This window comes from Macaca thibetana, chromosome 4, assembly GCF_024542745.1.
Source record: "Macaca thibetana thibetana isolate TM-01 chromosome 4, ASM2454274v1, whole genome shotgun sequence".
Lineage (NCBI taxonomy): Eukaryota > Metazoa > Chordata > Mammalia > Primates > Cercopithecidae > Macaca > Macaca thibetana.
Genome location: NC_065581.1, coordinates 112,101,048 through 112,123,615, shown reverse-complemented (window position 1 = coordinate 112,123,615; position 22,568 = coordinate 112,101,048). Strand labels below are relative to the sequence as shown.

Genomic DNA, 22,568 nt, shown 5'->3' with positions numbered 1-22,568 from the left:
ATCGTGTTTCCTGTGGAACACGATGGGTCCATGCCATGGGCCGTAAGATACAGACAACCTGATGACAAGAAGCGGAGTAGTAGAGAGAAGTCTTAAATACAGTGCGAAAGTGATCAGGAAATTTTTCAAGAAAGAGGTGGCTTGTGAGCTGAGTCTGGTGAGGCAGGCAAGGAGGAATGAAGTTAGGGAAGTACGGGGCAGTGCTTTCCAGCAGTTAGGAGGCATAAAATCACCTCAGGCATCTCTTTAAAATGCCAGCTCCCAGGCCCTATCCCAGAGATTGAACTAGAAGGTCTGAAGCAAGCCCAGGACTGGGAAAGTTTAGCAAGCCCCAGGAACCCTAGTTGAGATGGACTCAGACTACCTGCATTATGGAAACCACAGAAGGCAGTTTCAGGCAAGGTGAAGGGCCTCAGTTTGGTTTAAATACTCAATTTAGAGCAAGATTTATAAACTTAAATACCTCTGGGGGCTAGGGTGATACAGACCTTGAGAGAAGTTGAAGGTTTACAAGTATAAATAGGAGATTGTCTCCCAATTCTGAAAGGAACAGCAGCCAACAAGCTCCAGCAATTACTGCCATGCAGGAATACGTGCTCCAGACTAGGGCACCAGAGCTGTCTACAAGAAGAGAAGCCAGAGACCTGAGTTTTACATCCCCCAGAAATTATTAAATGATACATTAAAATGCCATGAGCATCACATAATTCCATGAGGGCCACTATAGTAGGCAAGTTCAGAGGAGCAAAACAAAATCTCATTGCATATGGACTTAAATGATAGAAGAAAATTGTATTTTATCTGGTAGACAATGAACAATAGAAGGCTTTGCAGCAAAGAAGGAATCTGAACAGAAGTGTGCTTTAAGAAGATTTCTGTGGCTGTTGTCTGCTCACAATGGAATGGAGAAGGGACTTCAGACAGCAGCTCCTAGGAAGCCCCTCCCAGTGTGGAAAAGGAATGGAGAAGAGAGAATGAGAGGTTTCCAGAAGCAAGAATTCAGGAGATTTGATTGCCTATGGAAGGAGGAAAAAAACGAATCACCTAGGGTCTTCTATGTCTAAATCCACACTGCCTCTTGTCATCCTTTTCCTTTAATATATACTTATGTTCCAGCTTCATTCATTGCACAAAAAAAAAGATCATTTAGGTTGCATTCTGATCAGTGCCTGCTTAATAATGAAACTTAGAGTTACTTGTTTAGGGAAAAAAAGCACAGACAAAATATTTTATAATATCTATAATAAATGCAAAGAAATCAATACAAACAAAACTTGGCTTTAGCAAACTGTACATACATAAATATCTTTTTTTTAACTGTAACATTCAACTTTTTTCACATAAAGCCTTCCATGATCTTATTTATTACATCTAGTTTTTCTTTATACCTCTAAAAAAAGTGCCTTTTAGATTTACAGCTTGTGCTTCTAAAGCAAAGGTTAAAACATCATGCCCCAAAGGAAAACAAGGTAAAAAGGAAGCTGCCATATAAGCTCTTAAAAATTGTATGTTACAAGGTTCTAAAATCTCTTCAGCACTGGTTGGTTGGTAGATTGTACGACACTGACATGGTGCTTGGGAGGGTCGTCTATCTGATGGTTGGAGCAGCACCATGGGAAAGCTGCCCAGATGGTCTACTGAAGTCCTTGGCTATGCATAGAAAGGGCCAAGGGCCCAGAATTCATGAGTCCAGGGAACTTTGGGGGTCCTTACTCAATCTCTTTAGTGCTAAGGTTCAGAGTCTCAAACCAGGTTTCTTCCAAACCTTCTTGTCGTCTGTTTGTTCTCCTGTCACTGTTTATCCTCCACCTCCAAAGCCATGATTTGCACACACGTGATCTGGAGGAGGGCTAAAGCTGCCACACTGAGGGCTTTTGCCAAGACCAAGGTCCTCTTGTTGATAGCTTGGGATTGCTTATGACCCGATCCTCCGCATGCTACCAGCACTTCTGCAGATGGCATCTGCTTAGTTCAGAGTGGAGGAGGGCCATTCGTGTATCTGAGCATGGGGTGGAATGACCGGGCAAAGTTGTTGGAGAGGGCACAGCTGTAGTCTTCCTCTGACATTGGTACAAGGCAGGCGAGCCCGATGAGGAGCAGCAGGAGAAGCTGAAGGGGAAGAGCTGCTCGGAGGACTCTGAACAGGAAGGCGCGGCTGGACCGATCTGGCCCAGGCTCAGAAAGGGAGGAATCGGAGCCACCTTTTGTGGACCTGAGAGAAGAATGGACATAAACAACTCAGATAACTCCAGTGTTGGATCGACGCTGCTTTTTGCCTCTGCACCTTCCTGGAAGCTAAAGGGCCATGCCAAGCACACCCCAGCCTGGCGATCAGCTGCCAGCCTTCCACCGTGTGCCCAGGTCACCCCCACCACCAAATGAAGTTGTTGGAAACTGCACTGATGAGAAATAAACATTTAGTCAATCAACTAAACGTAACTAATTGGGTTCAAATTCTATTCCTTTTATCCCTTACTTTGGTGAAGCGTTTTCTAGCAACAAAAATAACTGCTCTATACACATTCTACCAGCATAAATTAAGTAGATCCAGAATAATTAAAATCTAGATATTTGATGCAGTACATTTTTGTTTTAAGAATATCAGGAACATTGTTCAGCAAAATTAGTTGCTGTCAGAATCATACCAAGTATCCCATCTAGCCATCCTGGATTTGCCAAAATCCATGCAGCGAAAATAAAAACAGTCTTAGTCATTTTGCACAGACCCACAAAAGCTTCATTAATCACAGAGTATACCCTGGTTTCATCTTGCACTGAATCAGCATCAGGCCCTGACATTAGCAGGTTCCAAAGCTGTACGAACAAGAAATAGCAGTGGGGTTTGTCTACAGAACACTAGTGTTGTATGATGTAGATGCTAGGCTGATCCTATCACTGATGTCGTTACTTTGGAAAACAGACACCATTTTCTGAGGAGGATGGACTGTCATCCTGTAGCCCCTTCTACACTCGAAGTGACAGGTTCTTCTGGAGGATGGACTGTCATCCTGTAGCCCCTTCTCCGCTCAAAGTGACAAGTTTTCTGGAGGATGGACTGTCATCCTGTAGCCCCTTCTACACTCAAAGTGACAAGTTTTTCTATTTCACTTTTATCTTCCTTTTAAACAGTGCATTAGAGATTGAGTACAGGTTTCAGAGCTCTTAAGAAGGACTGCCTGGAAAATACAGGATCTGGAAGTAGATTCTGAGTTGGGTGCTGTTTTCTTTCTGTGAACAGCCATTAACTTTTTTTAGTTACTAGTAGAAAAGATGAAGAAAGAAATGTTGTTTACAACAGGCATCTGGTGTACACACAGACCCACACAACATTGAATGAGCAAAAATAAGAGATATAGCTAAAAGAAACATTCCCTTACAACTAGTATAAATTCCCTAAGGGTTTTAATATCACCAAGGATAAGGACACTGAATGTGAGGCTACTGGAATAATATGAGCATGTGAAAGCTGTATTGGTAACTGTAGGTTTGGCCCGGAAGAAAGCACTATGTTTGTAGCTCACCTATTAGCTGTTAATTTCTGAAGACAGATTATCCTAATATCAGTGGGGGATGAGGAGTGACACCTGAGAAAATGAATGTTAAAATAAAAAACAGAAAGAATCCCCTAGAAGGGAACAGAGGGAGTATTCAAAACTCTTTTATTAAACCATCAAAGAAAAATGGGAGAGGGCCTGGCACAGTGGCTCCCCGCCTGCAATCCCAGCACTTTGGGAGGCTGAGGTTGGCGGATCACTTGAGGCCAGGAGTTCAAGCCAGCCTGGCCAACATGGTAAAAATACAAAAATTAGTCAGGCATGGTGGCATATGCCTGTAGTCGCATTTACTTGGGAGGCTGAGGCAGTAGAATCGCTTGAACCCTGAAGCCGGGGGCTGCAGTGAGCCGTGATCGGAGCACCACTGCACTCCAGCCTGGTCAACAGAGCGAGACTCTCTCTCAAAAAAAAAAAAAAAAAAAAAAGAGAGACAAACAGATTTGTTTGGCAAAACCCCCAAGAAGCAGCCCTGCACCACACAGTGTTTCTAGTATACTTCTTGTGGTGTAAGGAAAAATCAAATCACTGGCTTAAATTGGAAGCATGTTTTTTTCTGAAGTCCACACAACTAACGGCAGTGCAATGTAACCTTGAACAACTCACTTCATCTTTAGGTGCCAACCTCTTCACTAACCTCTTCAAATTAGAATAGATGGTCTTCCACCTTTTAAGTTCCCTGTTTGATGTTTTGTCTTCTACTGATTTGTCAGTATAAATAATCTCCCAAGAAGTCACAAGAGCTCAATCACCATCTAGTGGTCAAACTGATTAACCGCCCTTGTGCTAAGACCAATGAGTTATTCCTAATAAGCTGAAAATGAAAAAAAAAAAAGTATATTTTGTGAACATAAAAGAAATATGTCATATACCTTATTAGTGGAAAAGGAAAATAGAAACTTCTTGAGTTACCTGAGCATAAAATATTCACGTTGAGACAGGGCCTTAGAGAGCATCCAATTCATCTGCTAATTTTGTAGGTGAGTAGCTAAGGACAGTTCATGTTTACTCTTCTAATTGCTAGGCAGCACTCTGAGCACTTCTATTGGGTTCTGTCATTTAATCCCCACAGCAGTCCTCTGCGGTGTGTACTTATTAACCTCATTTTATAGATGATGTGAAAGAAAGCTCAGGGAAGTGAAATAACTAGCTCAAGCTCACACCGCCGATGGCAGAAGATTTCAACTCTGTGATTTTAACTACCAGAACCTGGAGACTCTAGACAGGGCGAACGACCTGCTCCAGATCCCACAATTAAAGGAAGAGGCCTAGCAGGAACTCGGGGTTCCGAAATCCCTGCCCACCGCACTCTCTGCTGTGAAATGGTTTGCCAGTTGGTGATATGAATAATGGTAATTCAGGTCGTATTCATGTCACAGGTATCTCACATGTAGAAGCAAAGAAGAGAATTCCGAACTTGCATCCTAAAATACTTGGAAACAAGTGGTTTCCTCGTGTCTAAAATAAATGCCTCTGGTCGTAAGGCCTCAAGGTATCCGGCAGATCATCAAATCTGTGTGGATATGGGGACATTTTGTTTTGAGGCAGTTATATAACCATGGGCAAGTAAATTAGTCCCTCTGGCCTTCAGTTTTCTCATTTGCAATGATGAGGGGTGCATTGATATCCTAAAATTGTTTTGGCTCTCATGGTTTATGATTCAATGGTTTGCCTTAAAGTGTCTTAAGAAGGACAGGATAGCCACCCACAAACTCTGGATCAAATTTTCTTCAAAATGTCCTTTCCCTGACTTTAAAATACGCCCTGGCAACCAACACTCAACACCTGTAGCTAGATGAGTTATAACAGAATGACAGAAGAGAGCTCCACAATTCCTAGTTATTAAATATCTGACTAATTTTCATTAGGAGGCATTTAAGGACTCTCTTGATGGGAATATTTACATATCTAATTGATAATACAATCTGACAGAGCTGAATAGCTCCTCTTTGTCAATCTTAAATTCTTTCTGCAATTAGGTCAAAGATCAAGATCAAAACAAGGGCTGCCTATTGACCAGTTCACTCCTGAGAAAAATGGCAAACCGTTGAATCATAAACCATGAGAGCCAAAACAATTTTAGGGTATTAGTGCACCCCTCATCATTGCAAATGAGAAAACTGAAGGCCAGAGGGACTAATTTACTTGCCCATTTTTGATAAAAATGTCACCATTTACAGAATATGGGCTCCTATGTTGGAGTCTGTTGAAGGACATGGCACATTTAACAGCACCAGAGCATTTTTTAATTAAACTTAAATTTGTGCATGACTTCTAATGTTGAAGAACGCCAAGCTAGGAAGAAGTCATGGGCTGAGATGGAGACAGAGAGAACACACAATACTCAGTGACTATCCATGCAGTTGGCTGCCCTTGAAAATATCCAAACTATCCACTGGGAAAATGCCTGTCCCCTTGGGGTAATTACCAGAGTTTCAACATGCCCAAAGCTGCCTCTTCTTCAGGGGGAACTTGTTCCAGTGATGTTAGTATCAAGAAGTTAATGGTCCCAGGGAAAGGGTTATTTTTAATATTTATCTACTGTCCTAAAAGTCACTTAAGTTTTTAGAGTCTTGGGAAATTTGATAAGGGAAAGAACAAAGGTGACTTGTTGACCACTCACTGGTCATTCTCCTCTGGCCTCACTACATACATGGATGCCAGTTTAGATCGTGTTTATATAGGAAAACTTAAATGTGTGAGCCTCCTTAAGGAATATCATCAATACAGATATATCAGATAGTTCTGTCCAGAAAAAAAGTGCTTATTCTCTACAAGTAAATTTTTATTTATTTTTCTCACTTCCCTCACTCCTTCAAATTTCCAGGTAAATAGTTGCCCAGGAGTTGTTTCATCTCTGTCCCAAAATACCTAGACAGTTGCAGGATAAGGAGAATGGCAGGGAAGGAGTAGTGACTAAAACCATACTCTTCAAAAGAAAGGGTATAGGACACACACTTGTGAGAAGTCTGAATGCCATGCACATGGGGTATGACTCACTTTGAAAATTGTTCATAATCAAGGAAATGAAAATGAGTTAATTTTGTGCATACATCATTTAAAGCCAAATGAGAAAAAGCTTCTAATTTATCTTGTTACTTGTCAGCTAACACTGGCAGTATGTAACAGGAATTTATTGTGCAGAAATATCTAGATTGTCCATGATCTTGATCCTGCCCTTACGTGTCTTGTCTTTGAAACCCAGTGTTTCCTGGATATGTGGTTCAGGAGACAAGTTTCCAGAATCAAGTTAGAACCCAGGTCTTCTTTTTTTCCAAACCAAACATTCTGGCTAATCCTAAACTACCTGAGGCAGCCTGTGGTGGCCTCAGCTCTAAAACCATTGTTTAAAGGCTCCTACCCATCAGCGGCCCTTCAGCTGAGTGGTATGGTTAACAGGGTAGGGTCTGGAGTCAGGGGACACCTGGGTTCAAATCCTACATCTTTACACCTCTAATCTCCAGTGTCCTTGTCTACAAATTGGGAATATAGCCATGTCATGGGATTCTCATGAGGGTTAAAAGAGGTAACATACATAAAATGCTTAGCATGTATACAATTAAGCACTAAATAATTAAAACACATTAAGTACTAAATAAATGTCAGCAACTTATCACTATTATCTGTATAATTATACCAATGGTGTGCTGACTCATACCCTTAGGGGTTGGCTGGATTCAGCATTTTCTCTCAGGAAAACATACCTGATTTATTAATAGTGCTTTCAAGGATGTGATAAATTTCTCAAACTGCCTGTCCTGTTCCCTGGAAACACCAGGAAGGCCTACCTCAAATAGCAACAGAGAAAACTACTGGAGCCTTACCCTACAGCTGTCCTTGGGGCACAGGTAACCAACCTGCCTTAGAGGGGAGAGGCTCTGTGCTGAGGCTCTTTGAATGCTTTGAATAAATAGATCCCCAGATAATTCTGACAGAAAAGACTTGAAAACAAATTCTACAAGAAACTGAATAGTGTTTATAGTGAGGCTCTAGTGTACATGCAAAAAACCCCCACTGCCCTTTCTTAAATATATCTGATTAACGAATACATTTCTCAATGAGGCCTTTTTTCCCTCTTTCAGTGTTTCGGCCAGTCATTTGCCACTTCTCATTCCATCTTAGTTCTCTGTAAAGAAGGTGCCAGAGACCTAAGGTGCCCACGGCAACTTTGCATTTTACAATTCTAAGCTTTAGAATGAAGTCATCAATTTGCTCCATCCAGACTACAGAACAATTATTCCTTTGCCTTGCTGGAAATTGGAGTGAAATCTTTCTAGTTGTCAATTTCAACTCAGCTGCAGTAGCATTTTGAAGAATTAATGGTGATAAGGTTAGAAAATTTTAAATCAAATGTAGGGAAAAAGTACCAGCTAGCGCATCATAAGCACTTGCTTTGAAAGCATGCTTCTAAAGGTGTTTAGCCTCAAATAAAAATCACGAATATGGTTATTATGAATGCACGCACAGATTTTTATGTTTCTAATTTTAAGAAGCTCTAGGGAGTTCCCTATAATGATTTAGGGAATCTCTAGATTCTGATACACTGCAAGTCTTTTAATGGTAGGAATCACATTGAATTAATTTTGTAGGCCCAGGGCCTAAATTTAGTAGGTGTTCAGCAACTATTGGCATCAATTCATATGTAGGTTTAAAATACTGTATGAAGGCATAGAATCACCACCATCAGATCAAATTGAAATATGTAACAGGCTAGTATAATGTTAACATCTGACTTTAAACAACAATAAAGAAACCAAATGAGTAACTCCTCCCTTCAAACTAGTAGTTTCTTCCAACTCAGTCTCTTTCTCCTCTCAGGAAGAATGCACATCTAAAAATTTCCCATTGCAGACCGCTGGAAACAACATTCTAAACTATTTATGCTTCTGCAATAACCTTTCCAATTTGCTGGACCAGTGCAAGATTCAACACAAGATATCTCAAGTCTCAATGTAAAGGAACACCACGACAGCCCTGACTGTGGGTGAAGTTCATTCTTCTCCAGCAGACTCTGCATTTCATTGGCGGGGTTGGGTGTGCCCCAAACAGAGCTGCCGAGGGTAACGAAGCCCAAGAATGTTCAACCACAACCTGTCTGCGAAAGTGTTTGATGACGTTTGCCATTCAGGTGAAGATTATTTATGTTCCAGTTCCACCTGAGTAGCAAAGTGAACACTATGCTGAATGCTCAGAAAGATGTTAATCAACCGTGCTGGACAGAGCAGAGCTGAAAGGCGCCTTGCGAGTGCCATAGTGAGAATGTGGCTGTCCCAGCTGCAAAGCCCTGTTAGGAGGCATGAGGAAGCACTTGCTGCCCTAAGAAATGATGCCGTTGACATTTTCAAAAGGTCTATGCGGCTGTCTGAAACAATGGGGAGAGCAGATAGACGCAATATTTGGGAACCACAGAGTGACTGCTGTTTGCATCGTTAACGTAAGCGCTTTCCCCTTTCTCATCACCATCATTTGTATCAACCAAAGAACTGATCTCCGGTATCCTCAAAGGAATGCTCGGGGATATTCTTCACCTCTGTTCACGGCACATCAGCAATTTGTGGGGAAAAGATGGACTGTGTAACACAATGATCTGTCTGAATTGTCTCTACTTATAGGGGACTGAGCAAACCTTAGAGCATCTGTGGATGCTCGTCATTATCTTCAAAAGTCCCCGTGAGTTTTTCTCCATATTTTATGATTGCTATTTTGTTTAGGATAGAAAAAAAACTCATAAAATTGTCTTCAAGCCAAACCAAAGGAAATGAAAAGAAAAAAAAGAAAAAGGAAAAAAAAAAAACAGTAAAGGGAGGTTTAAAACCAGAGAACATATGAAAATATGTTCTGCCTGACTTCAGCTGAGTGGGAAGGACCAAACGAAAGAGCCAGTCCCTTATGCACAGCTGGAAAACTAAAATTATTACTCAAGGGTTGTTTACAGTTCTACATTTCCTCATCCCCACCCTCCTTCCAGGAATTCAGATTCCTGCTCAGTGGTGATAAGTTTCCAGAGGGGCAAGCTACTTTAACCGTGAATTGCTAGGGACTGGAATGAAAACAGGCTCCGAGGACTGTTTTCATTTTTTAGAAAGCTGTCTGGGGAAAGTTGAACTGATCAGTGGAGGAGCAGAGGAGCACAGACACCACACCGACAACAAAGAAGGCAAAGCACTGCTAACTGCGGGAGTGAGGGGCTGCTGGAGGCCAGGCGGGAAGCACGTAGTGGCAGCTGTGAGTCGGCTCTTGGGAGGTGACTGGGTAGGGGCACTGGCTGCTGCGGGTTCCAGAGTGAGCTTGCCAAGTGCCCGGAAAGTGAGTGGCTGGGTGTGCTGGCTGAAGGGAAGTTTTAGGATAAGCAGAAGAGAGAAGGTACTTATAAATTTTCAATGAACACCAAATTAGGACTTGCCATTTTGAGACTCCAAAACCCACAATCTGGATAAAACATGAAAATAAAATAAAAAGTTGGGGATGTTAGTATATTTTATTCAGATATGCGGGTTTTGTGAATGGTAAAAGAATTCACTGATCGATTACCTGTCTTATTGTAAACTCTAGAAATAAAGAGGATGATAAAAGTCTGCCATGAATCAAATGGCAGTGGTGCCGCCAGTTGTAATTAAATCCTTATTGACAATTTGATGAAAAGTACCAGATGGGCTATGTTGAGACAAACAGAATTTTCACGGAGTCCAAATATTTTATGCTCCGAAATTTACTTGAACATTTCATTTAGAAACATCTCTTCCAATTTATGAGGAAAGGGTGTGGACTGAAATGAGTAATTTCCCAACTACCCTGAGGCAGACCAGATACAGGCCTACCTAAGTCATGGACAATTTTCATCATCCTCTTGGGGTTCTAGAACAGTGTGGAAACCAGGAGAAGGAGGTACCTGCTATGTGGACTGCTGACAGAGGGTCCAGGCTGTGAGAGACTACATTTGCCTCGTGGCTGTTTGCAATGAACAGGGGGTAAAGAAAGAAGAATGTTCAGTCCAGGCAAATAAAGACAAGCTACTAATGAAAATTAAACTAAAAGTGCAGCAAAGGAAAAACAAATCAAATGAAATGATCAGTACCCATGAATTAAGGAAACTGGCTTTTCTTTTGTTGAAGAAGTGAAATAAATTTACATCTATGTGATTAGCCACTGATAAACATAAATTGGGATTCTGGAGTCCATACTAGGGTGGGCATATTTCTCTTGACTTTTCGTGGTAGAAACACATGTGTATATTTACATACAATAAAGGTAAAATGCACTATGCCATACCATGTATTTCAAAGACACTTTACATATTTTTTTTTCATCTTTTAGAATACTAAAACAGTGTTAAAATTCTTGGCCCATAAGAAATAACAATGGCAATATGAGATTGGTCTTTGTAGTGATGAAGCCCACCTTAAATATTCAAGTTAAAGAAAGGTTAAAATTTGACTTGAAAAGCCAGTATTCCTTCACATTCTTAAACTAGGATCTATAGGAAACTAGTGAATGTAGTAAAAAAAAAAAAAAATCTTAAAAAAGATAATACATTTATCAGCATAGAACACAAATGTTTATAACAAAAAAAGTCAAATGAAATCAAAACTTCTAAAAACTAAGGAAAAATGGAATGAATATAATCATAAAGCTGGACAAAAAATATATAACAAAACAAAAAACAATCTTCTAATTACACAGAGAAATCAAGGCATAGAGGGTAGCAGGGGCCGAATTTGTCCTTTCATCCTCTTTGTGTTCAGTGAGGCAGCCCCTGCCAAGGCCTGTGGGTGAGTTGTTGCCATCTTAGGGGCGGGACAATTGCCGCAAACCTTCAGGACCACCACCCAGAAGCGGCTTAGCTTGAGAGTCAACAGAACCTCCACTTGCCTTAACGAGTCAATAGCTCACAGGCGTTCACGGTTCTGTGCACCTCCAGCCCAGGCGCCACTGCAAGTGGTGGCCTACCTTTTAAGATAGTTGTGGCAGCCGTGGCTTGAAGAAAGGAGCCACCAGAGGGACAAATGGGCACCATTCTCGAAATTTTCTTATTTGAGGAAGAAAAATAAATGCTCTCCCTGCATACCAGCCACACGTTGAGTCCTGATTTTTTGGAAAACCAGAATCGCTCTTTTCCATTCCTGAGCGCATGCTGGGAGGGGATGTGGCAGGGCGGAGGAAGCGCGCTACCCTGTGTGACAGCCCTCCTCTGGAGGGGACGCCTGCCTGTGAACCCTGTGGTGGGTGCAAATGCCGTCACTTCCCAGTGTTCCCTCCCACGGGCCAACTGAAAATGACCAGTGGAAAGTTACCGTTTTCTGTCTGTTTGGGGTGCTCCTTCCTGATGTGGGACTCACAGACCCTGAGGTGTCCAGTTCATCAGCAGAAGACCAGGAAGACAAATCCTACGTGGGAGAAAGATTCTTTTAACAACTCCACCTCCCAGACCCACGGGGGCCCCATGTTGCACCACGCTATCTCCCACTCCATCTCCATCCACCCCCATGTCTCCACCATAAAAACCAAACCATTCCTTGGGAAAAATGGAACCAGACAGGAACAAGAAGAATAGGGCCAAATTCTTCTAGTGGGTTGGGATTCCTAGTTGTCTGTTTGGCTGTTCTGGAAAATATAGCTATGATTTTGTTATTGCTAAGTTTCACTTATAGCTTTATTTAATTTCTTGGAGACATGGATGTGAATGAATTGATATTGGTTTGGGAGGGGAAGAAACCTGCCGTAGAGCCTGCTGGTCACTCAGCCCGAACAGAAATCAATATATTCCAGTTAGAAACAAAAGACAGTCATCCAGGAGTCTGCCTTTTCGCATTAGAGAGACTTTATTATTTTGGGCACTGCTGCTATTCAGAGTAGATTGTTCTTTTGCAACTTACAGCAGGGCAAAGTGTGTGTTCATGGCAGGGTTTCCCAACAGAATGGTTGAAATCTTACCAGGCATCATCACACCAGCAAATGCATTTCTCAAAACCAATAATACCACAATGGAGGCGATTGTAGAAAAAATATAAAAAATTAAATAAGCAGAGGACCACTTTTTAATGGTTTTTTTTTTCCTGTATACCTAATGGAGAATTCATGCCTGAGAGGGGTTAAATACAAAACTCAGATACGACAGTTGGTTTGCTCTACCATGGCTGTGTAACTAACGTGTGTAAATTCTTAAACAGGGTGAAATAAAATGCCACAGCAGTTGTGGTAACAGCATTAGTAATGATGACAAGAGAGCTTTTGGATTTAATAGAATCAAAAGCAGTGTCCTGTTGTACAAGTTTATGTGGCTGCTTTTTTATTTTGAGATAGGCCTTGTAAGAGCAGTGGCTGAAAGAAGACACTCCATTCTGACAAGTACTATATTTAAAGTCTTTCTAAAATGCATGAAGATGATGCTTCTTGGGTCTTCAGTAAGAAATGCGACACGATGATGTCTGTTTAGAGCTTACCTGCTGACTACTTGACACGTCTAATAACTTCTCCAGTTCCTTGATATGACGACTGACCTCCTTCAAGAGAAGTTTGAGCCGATTTCCAATAACATGGACTTTTTCTTTGGCTTCTAAACAGTCTGTTCCTTCAGCATTCACCAGTAGTTGGCAAGACATGTCTTGCAAAGAGGCTACTCTGAGTTGGGATTCCAACAGCTCATGCTTTATTTGCTATGCATACAAAAATAAAAAATTTTTCTAAGCATTTTTGATAAATGGCAAAAGCTCCAAAAGTGCAGAATGAGATCAACTTAACTTGGTGGGAAATTATACCTGAGTATCAAACGTGGAGCTCACACACTAAAGGATGCAGCAGCTCATGGCCTGAGCTCTACTCCTGCCTCTGCCAAAAATATTCTATAAGACCCCTGACCCTCTCTGATCTCAGTGTGATTTGACGCCCGGTCCACAGTATTATTGGAAGGTTCGAATTGCTTAATGTATATATGACAGTACTTAAAATGTAGATTAGTATGCAAGTGAGACATAAGATAGTCTTTTAAACAGAAAAGTACAACATCAAATACACCAAAACAGAAGTATGTCTAGGTATCCTCCGATATCTAGTCAAGATTTTTTTTAAAAAGGGGTGATTCATCATTCACAGCCTAATGCCAGAGGTCAAAGTGAAGTAACAATGCAGTTCCACAGCTATTTCCTCTAGGTTTCTAAGACTATTATGGTACTGAATTAAAAGGTACCAATGCTGTAGTTTAGGTGAGTGTTAAATGTTAAGACATAACATTTTTAAAATACAGAGAGCTACAAAGTGCATAGTATTTTCTTCTAATGGAACTCAAATATGCTTCCTTATCTTCTATAAAGTCACTTAAATACACTGTACTTTATATTGTCCAAAGATCCTTGTATAAGGGGCTACCAGGTAATTTCCTTTTGAATTTAGTGCTAGAAAAAGTTTCTCCTTCCTTGAGAACTGTTATGTTTTGTTTTTGTCAGATAATGAAAGTAAGTTTACTCCTTGTTTCCCATTTTGTCTTAGCTTTCAGAAAACTTGATGCTAAGATTCATGTTTAATCTGCTTTATTTAATTCCTCTTTAAAAGAGTTGGCTGGGTGCAGTGGCTCATGCCTGTAATCCCAGCACTTTGGGAGGCTGAGGTGGGTGGATCACCTGAGGCCAGGAGTTCGAGACCAGCCTGGTTAACATGGTGAAACCCTGACTCTACTAAAAATACAAACATTAGCGAGGCGTGGTGGTGCACACCTGTAGTCCCACCTACTCAGGAGGATGAGGCAGGAGAATTGGCAGGAGAATTGCTCCAATCCCAGAGGTGGAGATTGCAGTGAGCTGAGATCGCACCACTGCACTCTACCCTGGGCAACAGAGCGAGACTGTCTCAAAAAACAACAACAAAAACAAACAAACAAAGACTTAATTGTCTCGTTCTATTCCAATATTTTAATGAACTTTTATTATAAGCCACCAAATATACTTTTGGGCCACAGATGTAACATAAAGTTTAAATTAAGCTGCCTTAATAAACAACACAAGCTAATTAAGATTGATTGAGAACACTAAGATTTTTACAATTGAGCAGATATCATCTGGCAGATTCTAAAGCTTCTAAATCAGATTCTAAATCAGATTCTAAAGCTGGCAGATATCATCTTCTATGCACATGCTTGCTTTACCAAGATTGGAAACCACAGGGAGTTAAAAAAGTGTAAAATAGAGAGTATAACGCAAAAAGTTAAAAAAAAAATAATAACACTTACCACTTATATCCATTTTCTGCAAATGAAATACAACCCTGCTAAAAATAACTGGAGGCTGCCAGAGTTCACACATCTTACCATAAGCTGTTTGTGATGGTCCTGAAGTATCTCTGCATCAAGGTTAGAATCAATAGGGACAATTTCATTTTTCCTTCTGTCAATGTTCTCCAGCATAAGAAGCAAACCATGGCTCATTTCATGGAAACCCTACAGAAAACAGTTTAAAGTAACTGTAGATAAAATATTTTTATTTCTCTCACAACTTAAATGTCTTTCAACTGCCACCATTAGCAAACACACATTGGTTTTAAGAACGTACATGCAACTCCTTTCTGAGGAAGGCACTGGTGCTTTTGCAATGACCTGATCATGAGTTCACGTTCTTACCAAAAGCATCTAATTTATTACTTGGAGGAAAATTTAGACAAAAAGAAAATTGGCATCAAAATACCTTATTTCTGAAAAAAGGGTAGTGCCATTATACAGTTTAGAAGGAAGCAACTCTGCTGCCCTCTCTTCTCTGTGTATTCAAATCTTTCCATCTTTTAAGGCCTACCTAGGCTGAATCTCATATCCCCTTCATTCATTTATTCATCCATTTGTTTATTCAACATACAGTTACTAAAGATCTCCTACAGATAAGGCACTGTACTAGGAGTGGGTGCAGAGGTGAAACAGCAGTTTAGGTACCTGCTTTCAAGGAACTATTACTCTTGGGGCACATATAAACTTGGAGAGCAGGCTTCAAATCCTTCCACGGCTTTCCATTGTGCTCAGAATATGATCCAATCTCCTGGCTTGGACCTACAAAGCCATCTGGTTCCTGACCACCTCCTCAGTCTTTCTTATCACTCCCTGGCTCGGCTCACCAACTACACTCTGGTCACAATGACCTCTTTTCTGTTCCTAAAGACACTAAGTCATTTCCTGCTTCTGGGACTTTCCATTTATTCTATCACCTTCATAGCAACATCCTTCCAATGTTAGCTCAAAGAGCCAAATAAATTCCCTGACTACCCTCTCAAAGTGGCTTTTCTCAGTTACTTTTATCGTCCATGTCTGTAAGTATCTTGTTTAACTATTTACTTGCATTTTATTGATCTTGTCATCCCCATCAAAAGCAGAGGCCATGCTTTATTCAATGTTTTAGCACCACATCTGCCATACAGTGGATGCCCAGCAAATAATTACAGTATGAATGGATAAATAATATTTGTAATGCTCACTTTGATGTTCAAGAAAGGCTTGCCCAGTAAATATCTGCTGAATAAATAAAGGAAATAAATGAATGAGTCATAGAAGGAGCGTTTGGACTGAGATAAACATGAGGAATAGTCTCTTCTTATCTGGACAGATGATAGGATCTAGAGATTTTGAACATGGTCTTGAACATGTAGAAATGCTCCAGTAAAATGACAACTTTGGGCACAAGGTTATCTCACTGAAATACTGACTTTGGGGAGCAACTGCATTCCTCTAGAAACAATGACACATCAAGTCACACACTCAGCTAAACCGCTAATGTCTGGCTCTGAGTCATCTCCTGCCCAAAGCTCTACAGACCTGGCACTGCATCAGGGCATCTTGCAGTAGGCCCTGCCACTCCTCCAGCAGAGAACACACTCGGTCCCAGCGCCCATTCATCTGTGACAAGCGATCCTGCAGGTCCCGACTCTCCTTGCTGTCAGCCTGGGTGAACTCAGGGCTGCAGAGATTGATGGAGAGGATGATGGCTTTGCGGTGGTCCACGGCTTTCTGGAGCTCCTGAAAAGAACAAAAAAGACAATCAAACAAGGACAATAATGACAAAGATATTTTCCCTTGAAAATGTTTCACCTGAATGAAAAGATCCATTAATTTAAACTGGCCTTAACAGGATGGCTAGGTAAAAGACAGAAGGTGCACACCACTGATAACTGTATGGCAGTTGGAAGACATGAATTAGATGAGTACTTAATAACATGGATGAATCTTAAAAAAACAGGGTGTAGAGTGAAAAAGTCAGAAACAGAATGTTACATGGAACACAACAGCCTCAATACATTCACACACACAAATCTACATTTTTAAAGAATATATCTGAACAAAGAATGTCTGCTAAATATTTTAGAATAGCTACCATTTTGAAAATCAAATGGGAACTTAGAGTTCAGCCAGGGTAGGGGTTGTAGTGGGGAGGAATAAAGAGAAGAGGAGTCTTGTAGGAAGCAACAATAACGCTGGGCAATGGCCTCATTAAGGAGCATGATTGAGTCCACACTGTACAGAGGTTCAACCACAACGAAACTCAAATGTGTGGGCCTAAAAATGAGGCAAAGAAAACAGATGTCAGGGCCCTGGACTCCAGATGTACTGAATCTGCAGGTTCAGTGGCCCACAGGCTGAGAATACTGCCTGTGTCACAAGCCACACTGATGTGAAGGTAGAATGAATTGCGTATTTCATAAGCTAACCAGTTAGGTTTGATTTCACAAAAACCAGGTGACTGATTTTTGGCTTTGTGCATTTCTAAAACATCCAATGGTCAATTCCAAGAACTTGAGCACAGGAGTCTGTATTAGTAATTGAGTATCTGGGTACTGTTTTAAAACCCCCAAACCAGTTAGGGTGAGAGATCCTGGAAGTCACATTGACCTATGCTGCATTTTGAAATCATTTCTCGCTAGTCCTGCTATGTTCCCAATCTGTCTTGATTTGTCACTTTTCAATAGGTTCTTAACATACTGTAGAATAGATTCAATCACACAGACAACATGCATTTAAGAGACACTGTGAAAATACTCGATTATTCCACAGATTTATTCAGAGAAAATACAGACGGGAAGGATCCGGAGAAAGTACAAAGGAGGGTGTCTTTTTTCTTGTCATGCAGGATGACTTTCAAGGTCTTATTTCCCTATGCTAATCTCTCTAAGGTCTCAGACCCTGGCCAGCATTTGCTTCATCAATGTTTTAAGGAATCTGGTTATAATGCAACACTGCCTTACTAGAGTAATTTAGGGACTCTAGATAAAAATGCATTTCATAATGCAGATATCGTAAATCTCCCACGTGGTACTTTGTCCTGAAATTCATGGGGTAGTGTAGAGGCCTTTCTATAAGGATGCACCTTTTGGATCACCTGGAGGGGAGATTCATTTCTCTTGTTTGAAGTTTTCTATGTTTGAAAATTTAAAACAGGCCAAGCGCGGTGGCTCACGCTTGTAATCCCAGCAATTTGGGAGGATGAGGCCGGTGGATCACTTGAGATCAGGCGTTCGAGACAAGCCTGGCCAACATGGCGAAACCCTGTCTCTACTAAAAATACAATAAATAGCCGGGCATGGTGGTGCATGCCTGTAGTCCCAGCTACTCAGGAGGCCGAGGCAGGAGAATCACTTGAACCCAGGAGACGGAGGTTACAGTGAGCCAAGTGCATGCTAGCCTGGGTGATAGAGTTGACTCTGTGTCAAAAATAAACAAACATATAAATAAATAAATAAAACAAAATCATACAATCACTAAAAGAAAGCCAAAAAACTTCAACCCCAAATTAAAAGCATATACTAAAACCACAGAAACACAAAAGAAGCACACACTTCATTCCTTATCCCGACCTCCGAGAGCCTGGGTAGCTACATTTTGAGGAGCAGCACATCTTAAGGCTGCCCAAACAGGAAAAAAAAAAAAAGCACTGATGGGTTTTAAAAAGAAACTGAGTTCTCAGTTCATGAGATGCTCACAACAGTCTCCATATATTAAAGCATTTTAGTATCTGGGTTAAGGAGGATTTTAAAATCTAGAGCTGGAGTTAAGTAAAGGAAGTTAACTTGTGTACTGTATCCTGTGGGCCAAACCAAAATCAAATGCAAATGCCAGGTGTTTCACCACAATTACTCTATAGTTTTATTTATTACAGCAAAAATTGCTTCTACCACTACTGTAATCAATTTCAGAAGTTTCCCTTACTTAAGGTAGAATAATTTCATTACGTCCCCCATAAATTCACGCAGATACAATTTGGGAGAGGATTTCTCTAAAGCTCTAGATATAGACCTGTAGGACCTTGGTCATTCTGTATTTCCCTTACAAAGAGTTCTCATAGCTCCCAGAAGTACCTGGATGCTTCATGAAATTTTAATTGGGCATTTCTTAAAATACCAATTCATTAAATCGTGCATGATTATTTACATGGTGGATACTTCTACAACATGGTCCCCTTTTCTGCCCTTGAAAACCATCTTTTGGCCAGGCACGGTGGCTCACGCCTGTAATCCCAACATTTTGAGAGGCCGAGGTGGGTGGATTACCTGGGGTTAGGAGTTCGAGAGCAGCCTGGCCAACGTGGCAAAACCTCGTCTCTACTAAAAATACAAAAATTAGCCGGGCTTGGTGGCGTGCACCTGTAATCCCAGCTACTAGTGGGACTGAGGCAGGAGGATCGCTTGAATCTGGGAGGCAGAGGTTGCACTGAGCTGAGATCATGCCACTGCACTCCAGCCTGGGCAAGAGAGCGAGACTCGGTCAAAAGAAAGAAAGAAGGAAGGAAGGAAGGGAGGGAGGGAGGGAAGGAGAGAGGGAGGGAGGGAAGGAGAGAGGGAGGGAGGGAAGGACGGAAGGAGGGAAAGAAGGGAGGGAGGGAGGGAAGGACGGAAGGAAGGAAGGAAGGAAGGAAGGCAGGCAGGCAGGCAGGCAGGCAAGCAAGAAGGAGAGAAAGAAAGAAAACCATCTTTGTGGAATTTGGGATGGCTAGAGGTGAAGAGAGCATTCTCACTCATTTTTGTTAGATCCTTTTTTTGCTGCTGTATAAGAGCAGCTCAAACTAGAGGTGCCATCTGCACAGTCGTTCATGCGGTGGCTCTCTGTTTGTCTGCCGTGGGAAAGGCAAGGGGCAGCTACCTTGAGCTTTTTGATCTGGAGCTCGATTGTCTGGATGTCAGTGCTGAGTTCCAGACGCTGGAGCTGTTCCAGCTCCTCCTCCGTGTCCCCCAGCCAGGCCCAGATGCTGTTCAAGTCCGAGTTAAACTGCTGCCACTTCTGGAGGTTCTGCTTCATCCTCAGCTCCTTGCTCAACGCCTGGGCCTGGAGAAGCTCCCATCGGTCAATCACACCTGGCAAGACATGCATAGAACAGCGAGGTTATTTTCCTCCACACGTGAGGATTATGAAATGCTTTAAACACAGGTTGGCAGCTAACTTTAAATAGCAACAGAAATAAAAGTAATTCCACTGGGCATTTTCGTTGTTGTCATCTGGAAATAACAGTTACATGGCTACAATGGCTGTGTTTTTTCTATTTGTATTTCTAATAATAATGAAGCAAAAAAGTTAGCTACATGGGCGTTAACACTGTAAAGAGCTTTACGAAGTAATAAGCAGTCATGTGCACGAAGTATCATTCAATTCTTGGATCCTGTCTACAACAGGGCTCTGAGCACACACATATAAAATGCCTGATTAGATATGTGAGAAACGGTACATTAAAATAATTGGAACATGAGAGGTGGGGTGACGGTGCACGCCTGTAATCCCAGCTACTCGAGGGGAGGCGGGAGGATTACTTGAGCCCACGAGTTGGAGTCTAGCTTGGGCAACATAGCGAGACTTCATCTCAATATTAAAAATAATAATAATAAATGAAACATGGGTAAACACTACCACGATGGCATGCATCACCCCCCTCACTGTCAAAGGAGACTGTTACAACTCGGAAGGAAGTTCTCGGGATAGAACGGTGTAGAAGAAGGCCAAGCAGCCTAAGGGGAACTTGGCTTTTAACAAAGTGCTTCAGGATCTTCTATTTCATTCACTCTTGAACTAGACGCTATGCACTCACCAGCTGTTTGGGTTTCGGTACTATGCAGGTTAACAAAGCCAGGAAGGCTCTCCTCTTCCTCCTTCAGTTTGTGCTCCAGTCTCTTCACGGAGTCTATACTGCCACTGCATTCGCCCAGCAGTTTCATCTGTTCAGACATAAACAACCGGCCCCTGTCACCCAAATCTTCACGAGTGCAAAAACTTCAGGGGAAAATAACTTTGTACTTTCTCAGCAAGAGAAGTGTCTGTGTTTGGCTCCTCTGTGCCACTCTGCTAAAAATAAGCCAAGATGGCCGAGTGTGGTGTCTCAGGCCTGTGATTCCAGCACTTTGGGAGGCCAAGGAAAATGGATTGTTTGAATTCAGGAGTTTGAGACCAGGCTGGGCAACATGGCGAAACCCTGTCTCTACAAAATATACAAAAAACTTGGCTGAGCATGGTGGCGTGCATCTGTAGTCTCAGCTACCTGGGAGGCTGAAGTGGATCACCTGAGCCCGGGGGGTTGAGGCTACAGTGGGCCATGATTGTGCTACTGCCCTAAGCCTATGCCACAGTGTGAGACCCAGTCTCAAAAAAAAAAAAAAAAAAAAAAAAAAGAAAGAAAAAAGAAAAAAGAAGCAGAGGTAGGCTGGGCATGGTGGCCCCTGCCTCTAATCCCAGCACTTTGGGGGCCGAGGTGGGAGGATCAGTTGACCCTAGGAGTTCGAGACCAGCTTGGGCAACATAGCGAGACCCTGTCTCTATAAAATATATAAAAATTAGCCAGGCATGGTGGTGGGCACCTGTAGTCCCAGCTATTCAGGGTGTTAAGGTGAGAAGGTTGCTTGTGCCCAGGAATTGAGCAGCATGCAGTGGGCTAAGATCATGACACCGCACTTAAGCCTGGGTGACAGAGTGTGAGACCCTGTCTCTTAAAAAAAAATTAAGCAAAGTTCAAAAACACGCCTTTTAAACAGGTGATGCATTCACATATACAAAAAGCAATGCCTTAAAGATGTACTGTGCATACATGATTTTGCATGAGAAGTCCTTGAAATTTCTTTAAGATTCATGAATCAAAACAGATTAAACCAAACTGCAATTTAAAACTCAGAGCCCTCAGCTGGCAATGCAGCATGTAATTTTTGGCAAGTTGCTCCCTCTTTCTCTTTCTTAAATTGAAACATGGGAACGTTAATGTTACCACAAATCTCATGGGAACTTTCTTGCATTAAATAATTAAAATACTTAAAATTATACAGCAATGTTAAAGCCAGCTGTTTTAGCAAAAAATGTAAGCAATGTTTAATAGGTATCAAGGGACTAAATTCTAAAGTCAAAGAAAAGCTTCCAAATTCGTTTTTAATATCAGATACAGTATTCAAAGATTAAAAGAACAAATCATTTCAAGATACTCCTGCTGTGCTTACTATAAAGCCTTTAACAAATCACAATGCCATTAAGTTACTTTGATTACTTTTGATTGAGGTTAAGTGTAATCCCAGTGATGTCAGTATGATTATCATAAAACTATATCATAGGTATTTTTAAAAAGTGGCTTCACTATAATAGAAATTGGTATAATAGGCCAAACTGAACAGGAAACAAACTCATGATTGATGGCTCTTCTGTAATTGCGAGGATAATAAAATCAACATACATAGCTAGAACAGTTTTCTTCCCTAATTTCAAAAAGTAGAACATATGAGTTGTGACTGGACTTGGGGAAATTCATGTTTCTTTCCTTGTACTAAGCAGTCTTTCGGATATGAAAGAAGACGTGAGGCAGAGAAAAGACTGGCTTTAAAATTCTCTTCCTTAAGTATGTGCAGGAAAACAGGTAGTTCTCCAGGGAAAATTAACTGGTCAGTAACTCAAGTAGGGCAAATAACGCTCTGCTAGACTTTATCATACACAGCCAATAGCTGCCTAGATAGAACTGGTAGTATATCCAATGCCTTGCTATCTTGTCTCCAAATCCCTCTTGTTAGAACTGTTTTCTTCAGAATGCGCACACTAAAAAC

General features: G+C 41.4%; 1 protein-coding gene across 19 annotated transcripts in view; it reads right to left on the bottom strand.

Moving 5' to 3' along the window:
- Positions 1-1,225: 1,225 nt before the first annotated feature.
- The window catches only part of SYNE1 (spectrin repeat containing nuclear envelope protein 1), a 530,910-nt gene continuing 509,567 nt past the window's right edge, over positions 1,226-22,568 (bottom strand). For 17 of the 19 annotated variants that reach the window (XM_050786838.1, XM_050786847.1, XM_050786840.1 and 14 more), the window contains 8 exons: positions 20,585-20,711; positions 19,648-19,859; positions 16,333-16,533; positions 14,848-14,976; positions 12,992-13,204; positions 11,843-11,935; positions 10,441-10,499; positions 1,226-2,212 (listed from right to left, as the gene is read on the bottom strand). In XM_050786838.1, coding sequence (XP_050642795.1) covers positions 1,972-2,212; positions 10,441-10,499; positions 11,843-11,935; positions 12,992-13,204; positions 14,848-14,976; positions 16,333-16,533; positions 19,648-19,859; positions 20,585-20,711 — 1,275 coding nt within the window. In that variant the 3' untranslated portion in view covers positions 1,226-1,971. The remainder of the gene's footprint in view (positions 2,213-10,440; positions 10,500-11,842; positions 11,936-12,991; positions 13,205-14,847; positions 14,977-16,332; positions 16,534-19,647; positions 19,860-20,584; positions 20,712-22,568) is intronic. The other 2 variants (XM_050786854.1, XM_050786855.1) reach the window with 1 other exon arrangement.